Here is a 22,106-nt window from a genome sequence, read left to right on the forward strand (position 1 = left end):
TGCATCCTATATTAACCCGTTATTTAAAAGTTTCCATTTTGGAATAACTGTAGAATTACAGAGAAGTGGCAAGGATGATATTAACCCACTTAAAAATGTACAAATAAAATGTATACTACAAAACTGCACTGTGCATTAAAATTCCCAAACCTTTATTTTACTCTACTTGTTCCCCACTTATACTCACTGAGTCATGTTGAAAGCAGAACAGACTCTTTTATCCCTTTTTAGTAGAAGACCAAGAATCAATTTAAAAATTAAAATAAATAAAAACCAAAATTAGTGTTTCTCAACCCTGAGAGATGGGTGTGGTTTGGTCTTTTTTTTTTTTTTCTTTTCTTTTTTTTTAATCTCAAATGATTCTAAATATGCATCTAGGTTTAAGAACCATAAGTAAGCCAGCTGTTGAAGGGTGTTTTTCTACATTGGTTTTATACTAGGCCTTGCAATGATGATTTGGGGATTTGTAAATTATGCTCCCTGCCCTTTCCAGGGACTCACCATTTAATAAATGTATATGTGCACAGCGTGTGCACAGGATACAGGAGGGAAGAGGAAAAGAAAGGCCCTGTAACCAAACAGAAAAGTCAGTGTCTGGCTTCAGTAACAAATACCTTTTGATTGTCAATTTAAAGTCCTTCTCAATTGATATTAATGTTATTTTCTTTTTTTTAAATCCTCGCCAAGATATGTTTTTTATTGATTTTAGAGAAAGGAAGAGAGAGAGAGAAATATTGATGCATGTGAGAAACATCAATCAGTTGCCTCTTGTATGTTCCCCTATGAGGAATCAAACCCTCAACCTAGCTATGTGCCCTGACCAGGAATCGAACCCACAACTTTTTTGGTGTATGGGTCGTTGCTCTAATCAACTGAGCCACCCAGCCAGGTCAATGTTATAGTCCTTTATTGAGAAAACTATACCTCCAACAGTTTGCTCTCCTCCCTCTGAATAGGACTTTACAGTATATAAAACACTTTAATATTATTATCTTTTTTTATTGCCATAAAAACTGGGAGGAGGAGTTGAGGAGGACAAGGTTTTTATCTTAATTTTGAGGGAGTGGAAGTACCTCAGGCACCTGATGGGGCCATGAAGGCTGCTCAAGATCTTGCCACTTATCCCTTGTGACCTGATGCTAACACCCAGGCAACACTGTACCTTTTCTTTCCCATTTACCCCATCTCCCCATTTCCATTCCACGTGCTGAGGCATTTATTTTTTCCTGCATTTCTAGTGCTCGTTGTCTTTACAGACATCTGGAGGTAATCATGTAGCCCTCTCAATTAATTCAGCTCAATTAATAAATTACTGGGTGGATTTGGGATTGGGGCGGGTGAGGGTGCCTTCCGGGCCTGCCTAGGCTGGAGAGCTCTTGCAATCAGGCTTGGAGAGCTTTCCCCAACAGCAGTCACTGAGCTGAGCTCAGCCCCAGCCTGGAGGCTGCCTGCAGGGGTGATTGGCTCACTCTGACACAGGAGGCATCGTTTTCTCTTTCCTCACAGGGTGAATTTTAATCTGATTAGAACAGCACCTGGTCTAGGATGGTCTGTCCCCCTCCTAGTTAAGTGTTTCTTAAAGGTCCAGTGTGGTATCAGTTCAGCATAGTTCTTCATAGGGCATTTCTTTGTCATGTGGAGCTGACCAGTGCATTACAGGTATTGAATACTCTGGCCCCTGGCCACTAAGTGCTAATAACTATCCTAGGTATAGTGGCAAACAGTGTTGTCATCCTCCAAATTCCAAGTGCCCCTTGGTGGGGGACAGAATTGCACGTGCCAGAGGGACCATTTTAAAGTATCTTGCCAAGTACTTTTTATGCCCTGTTTTAAGAATAAACTTTCTGAGGTTCCTTAATGCCTCAACAAGTTTAAGCTACTCAAGCTTGCAGGCAAAGCTAACTGTGCTCTGGTTTCATTCCACATTTTAGCTCTTTTACTAGCCACTTTTTTTTTTTTTTTAATTCCTCCTCTATCCACACTAAATGTAAGGCCTGTGTACATGTAACTCTGCTAACATTCTTCAGGCCCACCCTCTGCTCAGCACTTGGGCTCCGTCTGAAGGTCACTAAGTCCATGAGGTCTTCTGTTGCTAGCAAGGAGTGATCTTATTTTTTTCTGCAGCAACACTTTTTTTTTAATCCACACTTAGATAACTTGTCACCTCATTTAGGTACATATCACCATTTAATTGGTGTGATAATTATTTGAATATATCATTAATAAAAATGAAGCTTATTTTCAACCTTATTGGCATACGATTCTCTTACCATAGAAACTCCTTCAAGTTAGGAATTATTTCTTATTTATATCTGTTGCCTGAGGAGTGCTGGGCACTAACATAGGTACCTGTTAGGAGAGAGGTATTTAAGATTAGTTCATCGGAGTGCTCAATTTTTCTTCTCTTCTTCTTCCCCTCTTTCATCTTCTCTCTTCTTTTTTCTTGTCAGAGAGCTTTTTCAAGATTTTATTGAGTACAGATTAAAATGAAATAACAATGAATTAAGGTATGTTGCCTCATTTTCATGCTTCCATAAAAACAACTGCATTTGTGTGTTTTTTTAAATTTCAGATTCCAACAATGTCTCACCCATCTTGGCTGCCACCCAAAAGTACTGGTGAGCCCCTAGGCCATGTGCCTGCACGGATGGAGACCACGCCTTCCTTTGGGACCCCCAGCATTTCAGTGTCTACACAACAGCCACCCAAAAAGTTTGCACCAGTAGTTGCTCCAAAGCCCAAGTACAACCCATACAAGCAACCTGGAGGTGAAGGTAAGTGTAGGTATTTCAGAATTGGGTAGCCAAAGTGAGAGGGAGAACTCAATATAATAAAAGTGATTGACAGCACAATGAGTTGGATAAAGGTAGCTCAAAAATTTGTAGTGTGTTTCTTATAGTTGGTTGACATCTAAGAACACCTAGGAACCATCTAAGCCAACTCTTCTTTTAGGGTAAAGAGAGTAAGACCTCGTATATGGCTATGGTTACACAATAAGTTAGGGCTAGAGCCAAAACTAGGACCCTGCTTTCTTCATTTGTAATTCACTGTCCTGTTGCATTATCCTCTACTCCCTCCCATTGTCCTGCAGAAATGTGTCTACCCCCCAGTGGACTTTACCCCTTACCATTGGACAAGTGTCTCAAACTGCCATGTACTCTAAAGGGAAACCCACATGAAATAAACTTAATAAGACACCTAGAATTGGTTTGCCTTCTCTGGCTAATTTTTTCCTCCTCTAAGCTGCTATAGGATAAAGTTATCTAGAGAGCTCTGTGAGATCTGTATTTGGAGAAGCCCACTGAGCAATGTGAGTGAAGCCTTGCATTAGAGGTTTTAATAGCAGTGCATTCAGTTTACATCAAGTGGAGTTTGGAGATCTATATGAGCTTAGCATCCTAGGCATATATGTATGTGCACATTCAACCTGCTAAACCCCATAGGAAGCACAAAGAATGCCATATTGTCTGGATGAAGTGATGCCACATTTAGCTAATCAATGTCAGTAGTTCATCCAAACTCATGAAACAATCTATACTAATAAAAGGGTAATATGCTAATTATACCAGGAGACCTCCCGGAAGATCTTCTGGATGCCATTCTGGACAAAGCCATGGTGGCGGGGCTGAGGCACAGGCGGTTAGGGGTGATCAGGCAAGCAGGGAAGGGCAGTTAGGGGCGAGCAGGCCGGCAGGGGTCAATTGGGGGCGAGCAGGCCAGCAGAGAGGGGCAGTTGGGGGAAATCAGGTCAGCAGTGGGGGCAGTTGGGGGTGAGCAGGCCAGTAGGGGGGCAGTTGGGGGCAAGCAGGTTAGCGGGGGGGGGCAGTTGGGGGTGAGCAGACCAGCAGGGGGCCAGTTGGGGGTGAGCAGGCAGGCAGGGGGTGCAGTTGGGGGCAAGCAGGTTGGCAGGAGGGCAGTTGGGGGTGAGCAGGCTGGCAAGCGGGGCAGTTGGGGGCGAGCAGGCCGGCAGGGGGTGGCAGTTGGGGGTGAGCAGGCCGGCAGGTGGGGGCAGTTGGGGGCAATCAGGCCATTAGGGGCGTAGTTGGGGGTGATCAGGCCGATGGGGGGGCAGTTAGGGGTGATCAGACCAGAAAGGGGGGCAGTTTGAGGTGATCAGGCCAGCAGGCAAAGTGGTTAGGGGCGATCAGGCAGGCAGGCAGGTGAGTGGTTAGGAGACAGCAGTCCCGGATTGCGAGAGGGTGCAGGCTGGGCTGAGGGACACGTGCACGAATTTCGTGCACTGGGCCACTAGTGTGTTATAACTAACAAACAAAAGAACATTAGACTTCTGGTTGCTGAGATAGACGGGACAGTGAAAGAAGATTCATCCCCCCTTTCTCTATTTTTTTCTTCCCTCCCCTCATCCTGCTTTTTTAAAAAAAAATTACCATATTCTCTTTAGGATGTTTTACTTCCTTCTTGGATTATATTAGTGTTTTTCTTACAGCATTTTTGCGTGAAATCCTTTCACACTCTGTGATAGAGTTCAGCCTCTCTTTTCTCATTTTAGTTCTCTCCCTGCCCGGAGTCAACACTTTACTAGTCTGTTTGTATTTTAGGACTGAAGTCAGAACCCTGGCTAGATGACTAGCTGTATAAGGGAGCTGGGTGCTTCGGCAGATGGTGGGGAGGTCAGGCACCCCCATGCACATGTGAGCTGAGGCTGTGGGTCTTTTGGCATCTTTTTTCCAGAAAGTGCAATGTCAAGACCATCAGAGAGCTTCTGTGGAAAAACAATAAACGATGCCCTTGGCACTCTGCTATTTCCCACCCAATTGCCTGAAGTTACATTGGCCTTGCAGGAGGTTGCCACTTTGCAGTTAATCAGGACTCCCTGGAACTGGTTTTCTTTGCCTCATTGTTCTTCAGTGATTGCAGAACTCAGGAATGGGATCTGGAAGAGAATCCCTCCTCCCAAGGACAAGAAGAGCCATATGTTGGCTTTCACATTTTTTCTCAATGTTTCCCCAGGGGGATTGCTATTTTGTCTCCTAACTTTTGGGGAGAGCTAAAATGGACCTCCCTCTAATATGAAAGGAATAAAGACAGAGTCCCTTATTGAATAGGAGACAAATGTGTGAGGAAGTCTTAGTGGGTATCAGTATGACATTCAATGCACAACCAATATAGGGGGCAGGTCCTATATTAAGTGTTGGCTAATAAATGACATGCAGGAGAGGGAGGAGAGCTGCATATAATGGTCTCCCTTAGACTCCTTCACTCTGAATGCTATGAACTGTGGTGAGTTAGCTCTTGGGTGACTCTCCCTGCCTTGAGCTGCCCCACCTTCTTTACTGCACTGTGTGAAATTCACATACTGTCTCTCTTGTTCTCTAGGGACACTGGTGTAATCTGATATGCTGACTCTCTTTGCTCAGCTCTTTGCTTTTTCTTAACATGCTATTCCACACCTTTTATCACTTATCAAAATCTTACTTGAATCACCTTCTCCAAAATGTCTAGGCCTGGCCTAGATCAGAAGTAATCATCACTTCCTTCCTGGGTTCCCACATACGTCTTACTCTATCAAATTTCTACTTTGGTTATTTCTCCTGCTCTTACTCTGTCAGACATTGAACATGTAGTCTGTGAGGCACTGTGCTTTTTCATTGTCATTCCATTGCCTTCTCCTATAACCCTATGTAGTAAGTCTCTTTTCGCATAAAGAAATGTAAGCTTAGAGAGGAGAGACGTCATTCTGTATGGTTTCGTGGCTAAGTTTTTGAAAGGAGACCATTGTCCTTACCCAGCATGCTACACTGCTTGTCCTATTCATGGCAAATGTGGCACTGAGGCCCCATATGACAGAGATTCTTTCCTGTTTCCTTGTGAGAATGCAAGCTTTGTTTCCCCATTTAAGCAACAAGACATGGTTTCTCCCTCGTCCTTATGTTCCTCTTGGCTCTTATTATGCTACTGTGTTTTTAGTAGGAACGATTGTGTATGGTCAAATGTATGTCTGTATGTTCTTATGTATGTATATATTTGGATGGGTGGCGGATGGCGGATGGCTGGATGGATGAAGGCAGCACTCAGTGATTCTTTTACTACAATAAACAGTTTGAAATATGGGATCCTCATGTGAAGCAGCTCTGTCTCATTTAATTTCTGAAGGTTTGATTCTTTCTTGCAATTCTGCCAATCTCTCTCTCTTTTTAATATAACCTTTTTTTGAATACGTGAAGGAAAAAACATTTCCCTTGCATACATACATTTTAAAGACAAATATGGGGAAAGGTTTATGGATATTCAAACTTTTTAAAATGCAGCTTCATCTCTTCATCTGTGGTATATTATGACATAATATTTGTTAGAAGTACAAGAGTTGCTTTACTTTATATTTAATTTAAATGTTAGTGCATTCTTCGTTACTCAAAACATTTTTATAAGTCATGCTATTTTTGCTTAAATTTTTATACATTTGAAAGTTTATATCCATTTTCTTTTTCATTTCTGTCCATTTAGAATGTTCTGTGCCATTAGTGAAATCCCCAGAGAGTAGGTAACAGTTTTTATTTACAGGGTGAATGGATTGTGCCATGGTCTTGTGCCTCAGCTCTCACTATCTTTTGCTGTTAACTTATATTCTCCTGAATTTCTGTCTCATAGTCTTTTTATTTATAGCTTAATTCAGAGATTGACCTCCAAGAATGCAATAGAAAATATAAAAGGATAGGACTAATAGAAGTCACATGGTCCACCTTTTCCTGGTGTAAATGTGAGAGCAGTAATGCAGAGTATACATGATTTGCTCTGAGATGCACAGCCTGCTCAGGGCCGAGTTGGCACTAGACCTCAAGTACTCTCTGAGCAGAGCATTACCCCGGACCTTGTATTATATTTTAGTGAGGTCCCTTTTTCACCATGCCACAACCTCTTTATGCATCTCCTGCCATTCTTATCATGTGTCTTCTAATTGACTTACTTGGGTATGAAGCTATCTGCTTTAGCAGACTCAGGGCTTACTCCCAGCAGCACCAAGCAATGTGCCTGACACATATTAGGTACTCAATTATGTTTGAGATGATAGTTAAGCCACAGAAACATAAACCTGTTTATCCAGGCACACGTTCTAGCTTCTCGAATACTTACTAAGCTTTATGGTTCTGCAGCTCAACCTCAGTGTTAGAGTTACTTTTAGCTTCCTTTACTCATTCCTGGAGCTTTTTAGCCCAGGAGTTGCTTCACTGCTACCTTGAAGTTACCGATTACATTTCTCACCTTGGTTATTATATCTGTCATCTCTGGAGTTTGCTTTCTCATTTTTTAATTCTGACTGTGAAAGTGGAAAAGTACCCACATTTTTCCACATCAAATTATATTTATATACCATATGTTATAATTTTCTTTTATAAAGTATTCTGCGTATAATATTACTCTAAAGGGCTTTGGCACACTTAAGAGTTGGGGTGTGATTTTTCTCCCCCAGTTAGTAGCATTTTAGGCCTTAGGGTTCTTTTATTTTACTACCATTGTTCACATACTTTTCATTGATATATATATTTTTTTAACAACTTGTGTCTCCTTCCCTGTTTGGAATGCATTTCCAAATGTCTTTTTGTGTCCTGTACTATGTGCTTATGAGTGTATATATATAATAATGAGTATATATATATATATATATACATATATATATATATATATATATATATATATATATATATATATATGAAGTTTGTCTTCATACAGATTTTTCCATGTTAAGTGTCCTTGTCATTTTTGCGGGATGGTTTGGGTATGTATGTATGGTTTTGTTTCACCTTCTATTGTAGACTAATGAGGGCAACAGGATGATGTGATTTTTCTTTTGGTCTTAAAGGTACTAGTCAGTAGTGTTCTTTATTCTGTAATCTGAATCTCTGACATCTTTAACTCAAATTTGCAAACAAACAAACAAAAAAACACCCCCAAAACAAAGCCTTAACCTTTGATGGCAGAACAGGGCATAGATCTTTCTTACCAAATGAAGTGAGATTTCCTACTTTAGTTATACATTATTTTCTTGAGGATTTTGAAATTTACCTGTCATTTTTTATCCTTTATTACAATAGATTACCATACAGAATGATTTGTAAAGTTGGCAAGTTTGTAAAGTTGGAGTTGTCTTGTGGCCTGCAGTTGACTTTTTCCAATCTCTAAATTTTTAAAAACATTTTAAATGTAAGATTTTTGAAAAAGTAAATCCACAGAGTACAGACTCAATTTGACCCTTTCAGTATAATACTTTTGTATTTGTACAATTCTTTATAGTTCATACTGTGCTTACATAGCGATATCATTCAATTCTCAAAAGAAAATTCTTACTCCAGCTCTCTGAATTAGGTGAAACAGATGTTACTGCCATTTTACTGAGTGGTAACCTACCAGAAGTGAAATAACCTATTCAGTAACCACATAGCTGATAAAATAATAGAGCTAGGCTCTGCTCTTCATATCTAGGACTCTTGATGATTTTAAAGGGTTCCATTTATTGGAGATAGGGCTAGATTGCCTTCTTCATTTTCATTCCATTATGTTATGATTCCAAGATCCTTTTTTTCAAATTAATTTCAAAATGGTTGCTCTTTCCACATGCTATTCCTACAAATATTACCTTCTACATAACTATATAATATAAATAAGGCACCTGTTTTCCATTTTTGCCTCCATTGCTTCATCTAGACCTGTAAAGGCAGGTGAGATTGGAGGAATGATTTCTATTAAATGAAGGAAATCTTATTTTATTATTATTTTTTGTTGTTAATCCTTACCTGCGGATACATTTTCCATTGATTTTTTAAAAGAGAGTGGAAGAGAGAGGGGGGAGACAAGAGAGAGAGAGAAACATCTATGTGAGAGAGACACATCGATTGGTTGCCTCCCTCATGTGCCCTGACCCCAGGGACCAGGGATTAAGCCTGCAACCAAGATACATGTCCTTGTCCAGAATGGAACCCTTGCCTTCAGTCCTTGGCCTGATGCTCTAACCACTGAGAAAACTGGCTAGGGCAATGAAGGAGATTTTTACTGGATCTCTATGTGCATTGTTGCTACCCTAAGGTTATTAATTCATTCCATGAAATGGAAGGTGCTAGTCGTTGCTGATTTGGAATAGGCATAGTAACTAGAACAAAATGCCACTGTAAACAACTGAGTCTCCTATGATGGAGGTACCAGCCAAGCTTATTTCCTTTCTGCATTCATGCCAGGGCCATTTTCCATGCCTTCAGCACAAAAAAACTTTGAGCAGAAGAACTAGGAAAGAGTTTGAAGTCTATCTAATCCAGTTCTTTCACTTGCTGGACATGGAAACTCAATAGGGAAGGGAAGAGAATGGCTTCCCAAAATTATCCAAGAGTTTGGGACTCAACTAGGTCTAGACCCCAGCTTTCCTAAATGTGTTCATTCCACTGTATCTCTTCTCTCTCAAATGGATGAAGCAAGATTGGGGCTTGGTTCCTAGGAATTCCTGAATCCTGAATCATTGATACTTGGTGGGGAACTAGCCATTAGTGATGTGAAGTCATGTAATCTGGTTAGACAGGACGTGTGTTTTGTCAACAGATAGCTAAAACATGAGGGAAATGGATGGCCATCTCTGGCAATGTAATTAACGACATAATTTGGAATGGATTTTCCCTACCATTTTTAATGTTGAGTGTACCCGCCAATTTGGTGCTGCTTCTCTACTTATAGTTAGTAAAACTTTTTTTTTTTCTTAAACTGGAGTAATTGGTAGTTGAAAATGTATGAGAACTGTGAACTCTGAACAGTGATACCTAAATATTTAGACCTGTGGTGTGCTCTCCAGTGTTTGGAATCCCAGCCTCTGTTCCCTGCCATGAAAGGGAATCTGGACTGTGACTTTGGAGCAACAAATGGAAGATGTCTTCTTTATGTGTCCTGAAAGTTCTGTTACATTGGCAGCAATCACAGAAGAACAATTGAAGTTTCTCATATGTTTGTTTTAATTATGCATGGACTGTCATGAGTACAGTCACAAAGTCATTGAAACATCAGGAACTCTAATGGGACTTGAACTTGACTGGCTGCCCCGTTTTTCGTTCAGGGTAAGCATCTTGAGACTCACCTATCACTTTGGTGAGCAGCACATGAGTTTTAACTTTCAGAGCCTCAAGAGGGCAAAAGGACTAGCTGTTATTCATTATAGGGTCAGGTATTAATTATATGTATTTGAACTTTACCTTGCATATTCCTGAAGAGAAAAGAACTTGTGTTTCTTTGGGTGACATCAAAGATTACCAAATATTCATAGGTCTTATTAACACTCAAAAGGGCCATGGTTCAGCATTGACTTGATAGGACATTTACATTCAAGCCTCAGTTTCAACCACTTGACCTTGGATATAACACTTTACTATTCCACAAAACCTTCATTTATAAAATTAGTTGGTAGTATTAATTATATGTTTTTTAGTTTCTTTTTAATTTTAAGAAAAACGATTTTAAATACAATGTTACATGCAATAAACCTTAATATTTCAAGAAAAATGATCTTAAATATAATAATGTTACATGCAATCTATATATATAAAAGCCTAAGTGACCGTCACAACCAAAACAACTAAAAGGATGACCGAACAGGCTGTGTGGGGCAACCAGGTCGGCAGGGGGGGTAGTGAGGGACGACCAAACAACTGAACAAGCAGGCTGCGTGGGTCGACCAGGTTGCCAGGGAGGTTAATGAGGGACGACCAAGCGACTGAGCAACAGGCTGCATGGGGTGACCAGGGCAGCAGGAGGGGTAGTCAGGGGTGACCAAATGACTGAACAGAGGGATGTGTGGGGTGACCAGGCCAGCAGGCAGGTTAGTGATGGCTGACCAAATGACTGAACAAGCAGGCTGTGTGGGGTGACCAGGCCGGCAGGGGGGTTAGTAAGGGCTGACCAAACGACTGAGCAGCAGGCTGTGTGGGGAGACCAGGCCGATGGGTGGGCAGTGAGGGGCGACCAAACGACTGAACAGCAGGCTGTGGGGGCAACCAGGCCTTTTGGGGGGGCAGTTGGGGAGACCAGGCTGGCAGGGGGGGCAATGAGGGACAACCAGGCCAGCAGAGGGGGGCAGTGAGGGCTAACCAGGACAGTGGGGGGGCGGCAGTTGGGAGCTACCAAGCTGGCAGGGGGGCAGTAAGGGGCGACCAGGCCAGTGGGGGGGGGGGCAGTTAGGGGTGACCAGGCCAACAGGAGGGGCAGTTAGGGACAATCAGGCAGGCAGGCAAGTAAGCAGTTAGGAGCCAGTGGTCCCGGATTGTGAGAGGGATGTCTGACTGCCGGATATCGGGCCTAAACCGGCAGTCAGACATCCCCCGAGAGAGTCCCAGATTGGAGAGGATGTAGGCTGAGCTGAGGGGACCCCCCCCCCCGTGCATGAATTTTGTGCACCGGGCCTCTAGTAAACAATACTATCTCAAGAAAAACAATTTTAAATATGATAATGTTTCATGCAATAAACACCAATTATTCAAGAAAAATGATCTTACATAAAATAATATTACATGCCATAAACATTAATATTGCAAGAATAAAAGGATTTTAAGTATAATAATATTACCAAAACTGTACTAACATAGTATGATATCACAAATTTGTAGGAAATACTAGACTATAATAGAAGTAATCCTGCTATTTGCATATTTTAATAGGAAATATTAAAATATGCAAATAGCAGGATTACTTCTATTATATTCTAGTATATCTCCCCCCGCCCCCTTCCGTCCTCGGCTCTACGGCTCTATTTTTGTTCATCAGTTTATGTTGTTCATTATATTCCACAAATGAGTGAGATCAGATGAAATTTATCTTTCTCCAACTGGGTCATTTTGCTTAGCATGATGCTTTTAAAGTCTATTTTTTCTGATGTGAGTATTGCTACTCCAGCTTTTTTTTTTTTTTTCTCATTTCATGGAAAATTTGTTTCCATCCCTTCACCTTCATCCTGTGTGTGTCTTTTGCTTTGAGGTGGGTCTCTTGTAGACAGTATATAGTTGGGTCATGTTTTTGTGTCGATTCCACTACCCTACATCTTTGATTGGAGCATTTAATCCATTTACATTTAGGGTTATTATTGAGAGGTACTTATTTATAGCAATTTTAATTCTGTATGGCTAGTTTTCTCTCTCTGTTTCTTCTTCTGAGCAATCCCTTTAGCATTTCTTGTAATGCTGGCTTGGTGGTGATGAACTCCTTTAGCCTTTTTTTTCTGTCTGGGAAGCTCATTATTTGACTGTCTATTTTGAATGATAGCCTTGCTGGATATAGTAATCTTGGTCTAAAAGCCTTTATTTCCATTACCTTGAGTACTTCATGCCATTGCCTTCTGGCCTGTAGAGTTTCTGATGAGAAATCAGGTGTCAGCCTTATGTAGGTAACTTCTTTGTAGGTAACAATTTTCTTTTCTCTTGCTGACTTTAAGATTCTCTCTTTGTCTTTAAGTTTTGGCATTTTAGTTATGATGTGTCTGGGCATGGGTCTGTTTCGGTTCTTCTTGTTTGGGGTTCTTTGTGCCTACTGAACTTGTGTGACTTTTTCCTTTACCAGGTTAGAGAAGTTTTCTGCCATTATTTCTTCAAACACATTCTCTATTCCTTTCTTCCTTTCTGCCTCTTCTGGCACACCTACTATTCTAATATTGTTATATTTCACGTTGTCTCATAGCTCCCTTATGCTGTCCTCCTGTTTTTTGTTTTTTTCTTTTTGGTTCTCTAATTGAGTGATATTTTTAATTCTGTCTTCTAGTTCACTGTTTCGATCCTCAGATTTTCCTAATCTGCTGTGTATTCCTTCCAATGTGTTCTTTATTTGTGTTGTGTCACTCTTTATCTCAGACTGTTCGTTTTTCATAGTTACTATATCTTTTTTCATACTGTTGAGAATTTTTAACATCATTACTCTGAACTCTGTTTCAGATAAATTTCTTATCTCTGCTTCATTTATCTCTTATGGAGAATTTGCTAGTTCTTTCATTTGGGGGTTGTTTCTTTGTTTCCTCATTTTGGTTGTCTGGATTTGTGACTATGTTTTAGGTAGATCCTCTATACCAAGCGTCCTCAAACTACGGCCCGCGGGCCACATGTGGGTGTTTTTGCCGTTTTGTTTTTTTACTTCAAAATAAGATATGTGCAGTGTGCATAGGGATTTGTTCATAGTTTTTTTTAAAAACTATAGTCCAGCCCTCCAACGGTCTGAGGGACAGTGAACTGGCCCCCTGTTTAAAAAGTTTGAGGACCCCTGCTCTATACCTCTCAATCTCTAGTGCAGGATAGTGTTAAAGGGTGTTTCTGACTAATTGGACCAGGCTAAGACTCAAAGCCTCCAGAGACCACCTCTGTCTGCAGACTAATAGGAATCTGACTTGAATTGCTGCCCTCCCCCCTCCGTCCCCCCACCCCCGCAACCATCTTCAGGTGTGGCAAGTGTTTTTTCAACATGGTGGGGTACTTGCTTCTACCTAGAGCAGTGATGGTGAACCTATGACACGCGTGTCAGCACTGACACGCGTAGCCATTTCTGATGACACGCAGCCACTGAGGTGGCTGCATGCCGAGGATGAAACATTTGCTACTCCTGAGGATGAAACATTTGCGAAATAATGTTTTTTCCTCAAAGTGACACACTACCCGAGTTATGCTCAGTTTTTTGGCGAAGTTTGACACACCAAGCTCAAAAGGTTGCTCATCACTGACCTAGAGTCTAATTTTTTTTCTTTTAATCTCTTAACTGGCCTCAGGGCAAGGTGTTTTCCAATAGGGTGTGTCCATTCTCTTCCCCGCAGGCAAGGCAGATGTCTATGTGGGAAAGATGCCCTCCACTGTGTGTGGGATGACTCAGCCCAGGAAACTTGGGGTGTCTACCTTCTGAGCTCTATCCCCCGAGTCCCTAGTCCTGGGTTCTGCTCTCACAGCTCCAGTCCACTTCACCCTCCCTCTTCCAGAACACAAGGTAGTGGCTCCATGGGGAACTCTTGTGCATTGGCCCTTTAAGAGGGTGCCCAAACTTTCAGCTAGTACTCCATGGCAGACAGCACCCCACTGCTTTTCACAGCTAGATGTTATGTGGGTATCCTCCTCAGTTTGTTGCTCTCTGCTGGGGAGCCCAGCTTTGGGATTAGATCCCAGAGTTCAGAGTTCTCAGTGGCACCTCCCCCCCCCCCACCCCCCCCACCCCAGCTGAGATATCTCTCTGGGACTTCAGTTGCCACCTGTGGGTGCCCGGCCAGCCCTTTCGCACCTCCACTCCTCATATCAGTCTCTATGTGATCTCCAACTTCAGTCCTTGGGTATCAGGGTTCTCTCCTGTGAGTTTTCCATTGATTATTCAGGAAGCCTTTCTATATTTCAGTTGTGATTGCAGCTTGTTCCTGGCAGCATATCCCTGCAGCATCCTCCTATGCTGCCATAATTTTTAATCTCCTTAATTGTCTTATAAGATATTTTGATGATCAGATATAACAGTGAGTGTGAAATGTTTTATAAATCACCCTGGCCCGTTGGCTCAGTTGATTGAAGCATTGTCCCATACACCAAAAAGGTTGCTGATTCCAACCCCAGTTAGGGCACATACCTAGGTTGCAGTTCGATCCCTGGTTGGGCACTTACAGGAGGCAATTGATTAATGTTTCTCTCTTACATCAATGTTTCTCTCTCTCCCTTCTTCTCTCTCTAAAAAACATATCCATATTCTCAGGTGAGGATAGAAAAAAAAATCTAATGCAACCATTTATTTACTAGATGAGACTAGTTAACCCTTTGCACTCGGGTTTCGAGTGTGACTCGACACGGTTAGCAGTAGAATAAAGGAATCGAAAAAAGCAAGGAGTGTAAAGGGTTAATTCACTAATATTTTTTAGGAGTTACAGGCCCTTGGAATGCTGTAAATAAAAGTCAAAATTGTTGAATACAGGCAAGGGTTATTATTCCAGTTTTGGAGGCTCAGAATGGTCAGGTTGCTTGTTCAGTATTACAGAACTGTAAGCGGCAAAGCTGAGCCTTGATCCTGTGGGTTCCTTCCATGGTTGCCACAGTTCTGTGTTACTGATGTGTTTTGGGTGACTTGTTTAGAAGCAACAGTGATAGAATTAGTATGTGTAAACAAAGTAGATTAGATATTTTAGAACAAAAAATAGTTTATGTATTGTTGAGAAGATCTCTTTCATCTGCCAGCTTAATTAATTGCTGAAGTGAACTGATTGATAAGGGGGTGGATTTCTCATCTTTGTCTGACTTCAGAAACTGTGAATAATACAATATTGTGTGGTGAAGTGCTCTTTGGTCTTCTTTATTTTTAAATCATACTAGAGGCCTGGTGCACGAATTCATGCCTGGGTAGGGTCCCTCGGCCTGGCTGGCAATCAGGGCTGGATTGGGGCCATCTTGTCCGGTGCCAATTAGGGCTGATCGGGGCCAGTCAGCTGGGGAAAGGGACTGCGGGAGATTGGCCAGCCACGGGAGGTTGGCTGTGGGAGCACACTGACCACCAGGGGACAGCTCCTGCATTGAGCGTCTACCCCCTGGTGGTCAGTGCGCATCATAGTGACTGGTGAACCAGTATAGCGGTCGACTGGTTGTAATGGTCGTTTAGGTTTTTATATATATTTAATGTGCAACACTATTGTTGCCTAATATTTTAAATTTGATCAAACTTAATTTTTTTTACAATAAAAATGAATATAGAACCACAATAAGATATATCCACACACCTATTAGAACAGGAAAAAAAATCATAAAACACGCTTCGAGAGGATATGGAGAAACTGGATCACTCATATATTGTGACAGGAATGTGTAAAATGGGATAACAATTCTGGAAAACTCTTTGGTAGTTTTTTACCAAAGTAAACATTTACTAAGCATATGATTCAGCAGTCATACTTCTGGACATTTAATCCAGAGATATGAAATGTTATGTTCACACATGAACCTGTATATGAGTGTTCATAACAACTTTTTCATAATGGCAAAATATTAGGAAGAAAACACCCCAAATGACCTTCAATGGGTAAATGTTTAAACAAATTCTGGTACATTCATATAGTGGAATATTGCTATTCATCAATAAAAAGGAATGAATTATTATTACATGCAACAGCCTGGGCTGACTTCATGGGCATTATGCTTAATAAAAAGAATATGTCAATCTAAAGGTTACATATACTGTATTATTCCATTTATAAAACATTCTTGAAATGACAAAACTCTAGAGAGGAAGAACAGATTAGTGGTTGCTAGGGGACAGGAATGGGGGATGGAGAGGGATAGGGAGTGGGTGTTCAAACCAAGAAAAAGCCACAGGGAGCCTTTTTGTGGTGGTGGAACAGTTCTCTATCTTGGTTGTATTGGTGGCTACATTAATCTATACATGAAATAAAATTGCAAAGAACTATAAACACAGTCAAATGAATGCAGGTTAAAAATGAAAACCAAATAAGGGCTAGTTATCAGTAATATAGCCATGTCAGTTTTCTGGCTTTGATATTGTGTTATATCACTATCAGATGTTGCTATTGGGAGAAGTAGAGTGAGCAGTACATGGGAGTCTTTGTATTATTTTTACAATTTCCTGTGTTTTTATTTTAAAATAAAAAGTTGAATAATAATAAAATCAATACATCATATAGATTTCCTAATGATTTCTTCTCCGTCCCAACATGCCATCTTGCATGCACACCAAATTGCTTACACTATACTTTGAAGATCACTATTTTTAAAAAAAAATATTTTATTGTTGCAAGTATTCCAAACAGTAGTACATATGTCTTCTTTTTTTCCCCATTTACCTTCCCCCGGCCTCCCCTACCCACACCCCACCCCCCTGCATATTCCTCCCCTCAGTGTCTTGTGTCCATTGGTTATGCTTGTATGCATGCATACAAGTCCTTTGTTTGATCTCTTACCTCCCCCCTCCAACCCTCCCCAGCCTTCCCACTGTAGTTTGACAGTATGTTCGATGCTTCTTTGTCTCCGTGTCTATTTTTATTCATCAGTTTATAATGTTCTGAAGATCACTATTAATGTATGGTTTATACCGGCGTTTTTCAAAGCTGTCTAGTCATCAGAAAACTTAGGGGAACATTCATTTAAAAAAGAAAAACAACAACAACAATTTCTAGGGTTTCTCGTTGTTGTACAGAATCAGAATCAGGACATGGCCCTAGGAACCTGCACTAAAACAAAAGTCCCCATATCATTCTGATTGATGCTTAACAAAAGCTCAGAAACCATTTGTTTATTTCAATAACTCCAGCATCCAGTGTTTTAATGCCCTAGAACCTTCTTCTCCAAGTCCTATCTGTACACACTCTCTGCTTAGTTATTAACTATGCTTTGAAAGTCTTATACATTTTTTATTTTATAAACAATGTAGAGATTCAGGGACTAAAATCATCCTTCATGTTGCTATAAGTTTCCTCTGTGCTTTCATCATAAACACCAGTTTTCTGTGCATGTTGTCCCAAGGAATTTTAATTGGGATCCAAAAGCAGAAGTAAATGTGTGTGCTTTTTAAAGATTCTTCCAGAATGCCTCTGCATTTTAGAGCACTTGCTATTGTATAACTTCAGGTAGCAATGCCTGAAATCTCAGCTGATTTTGGGTCATGGCAGGCCTATGTAAATCATCTATAAATGGATTCATTATGAATATTATAAAAATAAATCTGACACCTGAGCCTTTGGGCAAATATACCATATAAAGAAATCATACCCTGGAACAATGGTTGACCTTAGGAGCTGCAAAAGAAAAAAAAATCATGGTATTATATTTTTATCATCCTTCCTTAAATTTTCTGTAGTCAAAAACTGGACAGCTGAGCACAGCACCCGGCACAGGTCCCTGAGACGTGACACCTCCAGCCTCCTAGCACTTTGACATTCCAGCCTTCTCTCTTATTATCCACTCTTTACATTGTTCTGTATGTTGCTGTTTCAAACAGAAATGACAGCCTGCTAGTCAAAGTAGAAATATAATAGCCACCATCCCCTATAAAGTCCCATTCTGTAAATTAGGTGCCATAAAATAAAATGAAGTAAGTGATGTGGGAGGAATTGGGAAAAGCGGCACAAGGGAAGGGACATCGGAGCTGAGTTTGGAGAATGAATTAGTGTTAGCCACGCAGGAAATGGCAGTGGACACCATGACACACCAAGCAAAGGAAACAGCATGTGCAAAAGCAGGAAAGATGCCTGTTCTGACCCTTGTCATTTTGGCAGTCATTTGTTGATGTCCTTAGGCAACTGGACTCCTGGGAGTAGCTTTGCAATATGAGCTGAGTTACTTCACCATGAGTGGATTCAAACATCCAGTGTGCTCTGAAAGATAGCTCTAGAATAGCTCCAGGAAGTTGGGTAGCTACAGAGAGGAAGCACCAAGAAGCAAGCGCATACCAATATTATCCCACCAGGGGCAAGCAGCACCTTCCTGGTGGTGGTCCTGGCCAGAAGTACATGCCTTTTCCCCGCAAGCATCTATCATGCTTGAAAATGAAATGTTTCTGTATATACAGATGCTTAAACAAAGACAAAAGCGCAAAAAAGCAATTCTCCCGAAACTAGGTCAAAGCAGCCTTCTTACCTAATCAAACACACCCCCTTAAGAATGTGAGATGTGAGCCAACTGGAAATTTTTCTTTGTTGGTTCTGTTTTGCTTTTTTAACTTCTCTCCAGTTTGGGGTGATCCTGAGAAACAGGAAGCAATGAAAGAAGGACTTTATTATGAAACAAAGATGTGTGTGTGTGTGTGTGTGTGTGTGTGTGTGTGTGTGTGTGTGTGAGAATGGATTTCAAAGCACTTTCCCACATAATATCTAATTTAATCGCCACAATATCCTGTAACATTACGGTTCCTACATTATTATAGTTCCTAGAGACAAATAAAAAATATGACATTCAGGTGACCTGCAGTGAGGCTTATAAATGCAGAAATCACATTTGAACAAATTTTAATGTTTTTCCTTAAGTGAAGGGTTGGTAATATACAATAATCCCTGAATATTAATTATTGATATTACTATTACTAAAAAAGTTTTCTGGTAGAACATTGTTGTAAGGTTATGATTAACTTTTTAATTGATTTATTCATTTATTTCATCTGAAGTCCACTCTGCTTTACTGTTAACCTAAATTTCCAACAACACTGTAAAAGATCCATATCCTCACCCTCAGTCTGCAGAGAATATAATGCAGAGTAAAACAACTAGCACAGGACAAAGCTTGGATTTACACCTTGGCCTAACTCCATATCTGGAGCTTTTCCTCAGCACTACACTGCATGTCATGTTAATGCAATTATTATTTTTTATTAAAAGAGGAAATAATTCTCACTACTATTTTTCCCAATCATTACCATTCAGAAATATTTAAAAATTGATTTTCTCCAAGTGAAAATTACTTAGAATCACCTGTATATGGTGTGTATGGGATGGTGGACTAACATATAAGATAGCCAAAGTAGCCTCTAGAAGTCATTACCAAGAAGACATTGTTTAGAAAGCTTTTGAAATAACCATTTGAAATATCCATTAATTCAGGTGAATTATGCCATCTTCCTTAAACTTGATTTATTGACATTAAGATGAAATTAAAATGACGTTTAAATTTTTTAAAATATATATTTTTATTGATTTCATAGAGGAAGGGAGAGGGAGAGAGAGATAGAAACATCAATGGCGAGAGGTCATCATTTATCGGCTGCTGCCTGCACACCCCACACTGGGTATCGAGCCACAACCCAGGCATGTGCCTGACCAGGAATCGAACCTTGACCTTCTGGTTCATAGGTTGATGCTCAGCCACTGAGCCTTGTCAGCGGGCAAAATGACATTTAAATTTGCTGATAATTTTGTTATTGATCTGTTCATTTTTGTAATAGTAACTTAGTTTTATTAAGTTTCTTTCATAAAAAATTATGTACTGGGGGAGAAATCTCTGAGTTATATAACATTATCATTTGAGGTGACATTGAAATGTCATATGTGCCCACTCATTGTAGTCCCTGGTAGATGGATCTTATTTTTCCATATCTCACCCTCTGCCTTTACTTCCTCTACTAGGACCAATTCAGATGCATGCCAATGCCCTTTTTATTGAACAGGGCTCTATAATAAATAGGTCAAGAGTAAAAATACATGCTAGCCTTTAAATAGTTTATATTTCATTTAGAAAGGTGACATGTGAAAAATGACCAGTTAACTAACAATATAAAGCTATAAATTGTTTGTGAAGTGATTCTATTTTTAACTTATCAGAGGATTCAAAACAGAGTTTATATGGGACCAGCACAATGTTAATAGGATAAAAGAGAGAAGATTCCAGAGAGTCAGTGGTTAAGCATGTAGACTCTATCTAGCAATGAAATAGATCTGGGTTCAAGTTTGGATTTTACCACTTATTTTCTAGGAACTTGGACTAACGTGGTTAAGTAGCTACTTAAGCTCTCTCAACTTGTTCTTATGCTAAAATAGAGATACAGGTACCTCAGAGGTGCTTTTAAAGTTGAGTGAATAAATTAGCACAGTATCTGGCACAAAATAATGTCTAAACCATTGGAAGCCATCATCATTCTGTTGCTATTATTAACACTAAAGAGTGGACAATAGCTCAGGGAATCAAAATCCAGAGCTTTTTCATCCATAGGTTTTAAATCATAATTGTTCAAATATGACTCATGCTGGCCATTTTTTAAAGGAACCTTAGTTTTTTTCTTTTTTTGTTTTGTTTTTGTTTTATGGTAGCATTTTACTAATTGACACTTTAGGATTGAGTTGTCTTACATTTGTCCCTGCTAGAATTATGATGTGTTGGTATATCCTTTTTAGACTTTGCATAATGATGCCTTTCTCAAAAGGACACTTCATGTAAACTATGTCATTGAGGAAAAAATAAAACATTCATGTTCATAGTTTCTCTATAAGAAGGAGCATTTTTATTACTTAACTATTACAGATAATGTTAGTGAACTTTATGTAGAGCAAACTGTGTAAAGGAAACTAGTGATTTTTATTGATTTAAAAATATTTTATTTTCCAAAGTACCAAATATGGCAGATAAATTTTAGAGTTGTTATTAATTATACTTTCACAGGAAAATAATTAAGTTAGGAATTTCATCTGGGGTCCCATTCATCTCAGGGCTTCATACTTGGGATTTAGCCAGTCTCCTGAAATTGTGTTTAAACTTGGTCCATGTGTATGTCTTTTATAGGGAAAGGGCCCATATGTCATCAAACCCTCAAATAGATGCTTAATTCACTCATTAAGAAAGATAGCATCCCCTGCATAAGAGGTCACCAATATCCCAAGCCAGTTATATACTGCTTAAATAAAAGCCAGTTTTCTATTTTCTTGTCACCAAATTTAGGAGGCATTGTCTGAAGAGATACCTGGGTATTTGGTAGTGATGGTAGTCGGGGTTCTAATACTTATATAAGAAAATATAATGCATATATAATGTATATTGTTTATAGTCTATTGTATCATTATATGTGATTTTTGATACACCTTCATATGTATATTTGCGCATCTTCTCTGGAGAAGAGTGAAAATATACTATCAACCTTCACCAGTGCATATGCAAGGCGAGATGGATACAGTACAGATTCTTTACTTTAAGAGGGGGGCTATGCCAGATCTCACCCCATTTGATAGTTGAACAGATGGAGTCTTAGTGATGAGACGGCTTGGATGGGTCTACAGGGAGAAAGTACTTAAGAGGAGATTCTCGAGTTCTTTATACTGCACCATGCTTTCTGTTGCTTAGCATATAACAATCCCTGCTATATTTTTACTTATTTATCTTATATGTGAATTTAAAATGTCATATTTATTCTGCATCCATTATTGCAGTTTTGAATGATGACTCATCAGTGCAGTGGCCTATTTTAGTGAACCACAATAGCTTGGGTAGAAAGGAAAAAAAAGTTCAACATACTCAGGAATGGAAAGCAGCCATCTTTTTATAGCTAAAATTGCAAACATCTGGCAATTACTCTATTCTACCTCCCTTCAAAAAAGAAGAATCGTCTCTTCAACTGGAGCATGCCGCTGTGTTTAATAAGGCAAGCCTCAAGGAGCAATAGGTTTTGATTCAAGGAGGCCATTGCCTAACCCAGTTGGCCAG

The 22,106-nt window shown here is 40.0% G+C and overlaps 1 protein-coding gene across 6 annotated transcripts in view; it reads left to right on the top strand.

Moving 5' to 3' along the window:
• Positions 1-22,106, top strand: part of LPP (LIM domain containing preferred translocation partner in lipoma) — a 679,775-nt gene that overhangs the window by 228,337 nt on the left and 429,332 nt on the right. For all 6 annotated transcript variants that reach the window (XM_079766429.1, XM_079766432.1, XM_079766430.1 and 3 more), the window contains one exon: positions 2,573-2,774. In XM_079766429.1, the coding sequence (XP_079622555.1) occupies positions 2,582-2,774 (193 nt within the window). In that variant the 5' untranslated portion in view covers positions 2,573-2,581. The remainder of the gene's footprint in view (positions 1-2,572; positions 2,775-22,106) is intronic.

Source organism: Cnephaeus nilssonii (genome assembly GCF_951640355.1).
Source record: "Cnephaeus nilssonii genome assembly, chromosome: 3".
Taxonomy (NCBI): domain Eukaryota; kingdom Metazoa; phylum Chordata; class Mammalia; order Chiroptera; family Vespertilionidae; genus Cnephaeus; species Cnephaeus nilssonii.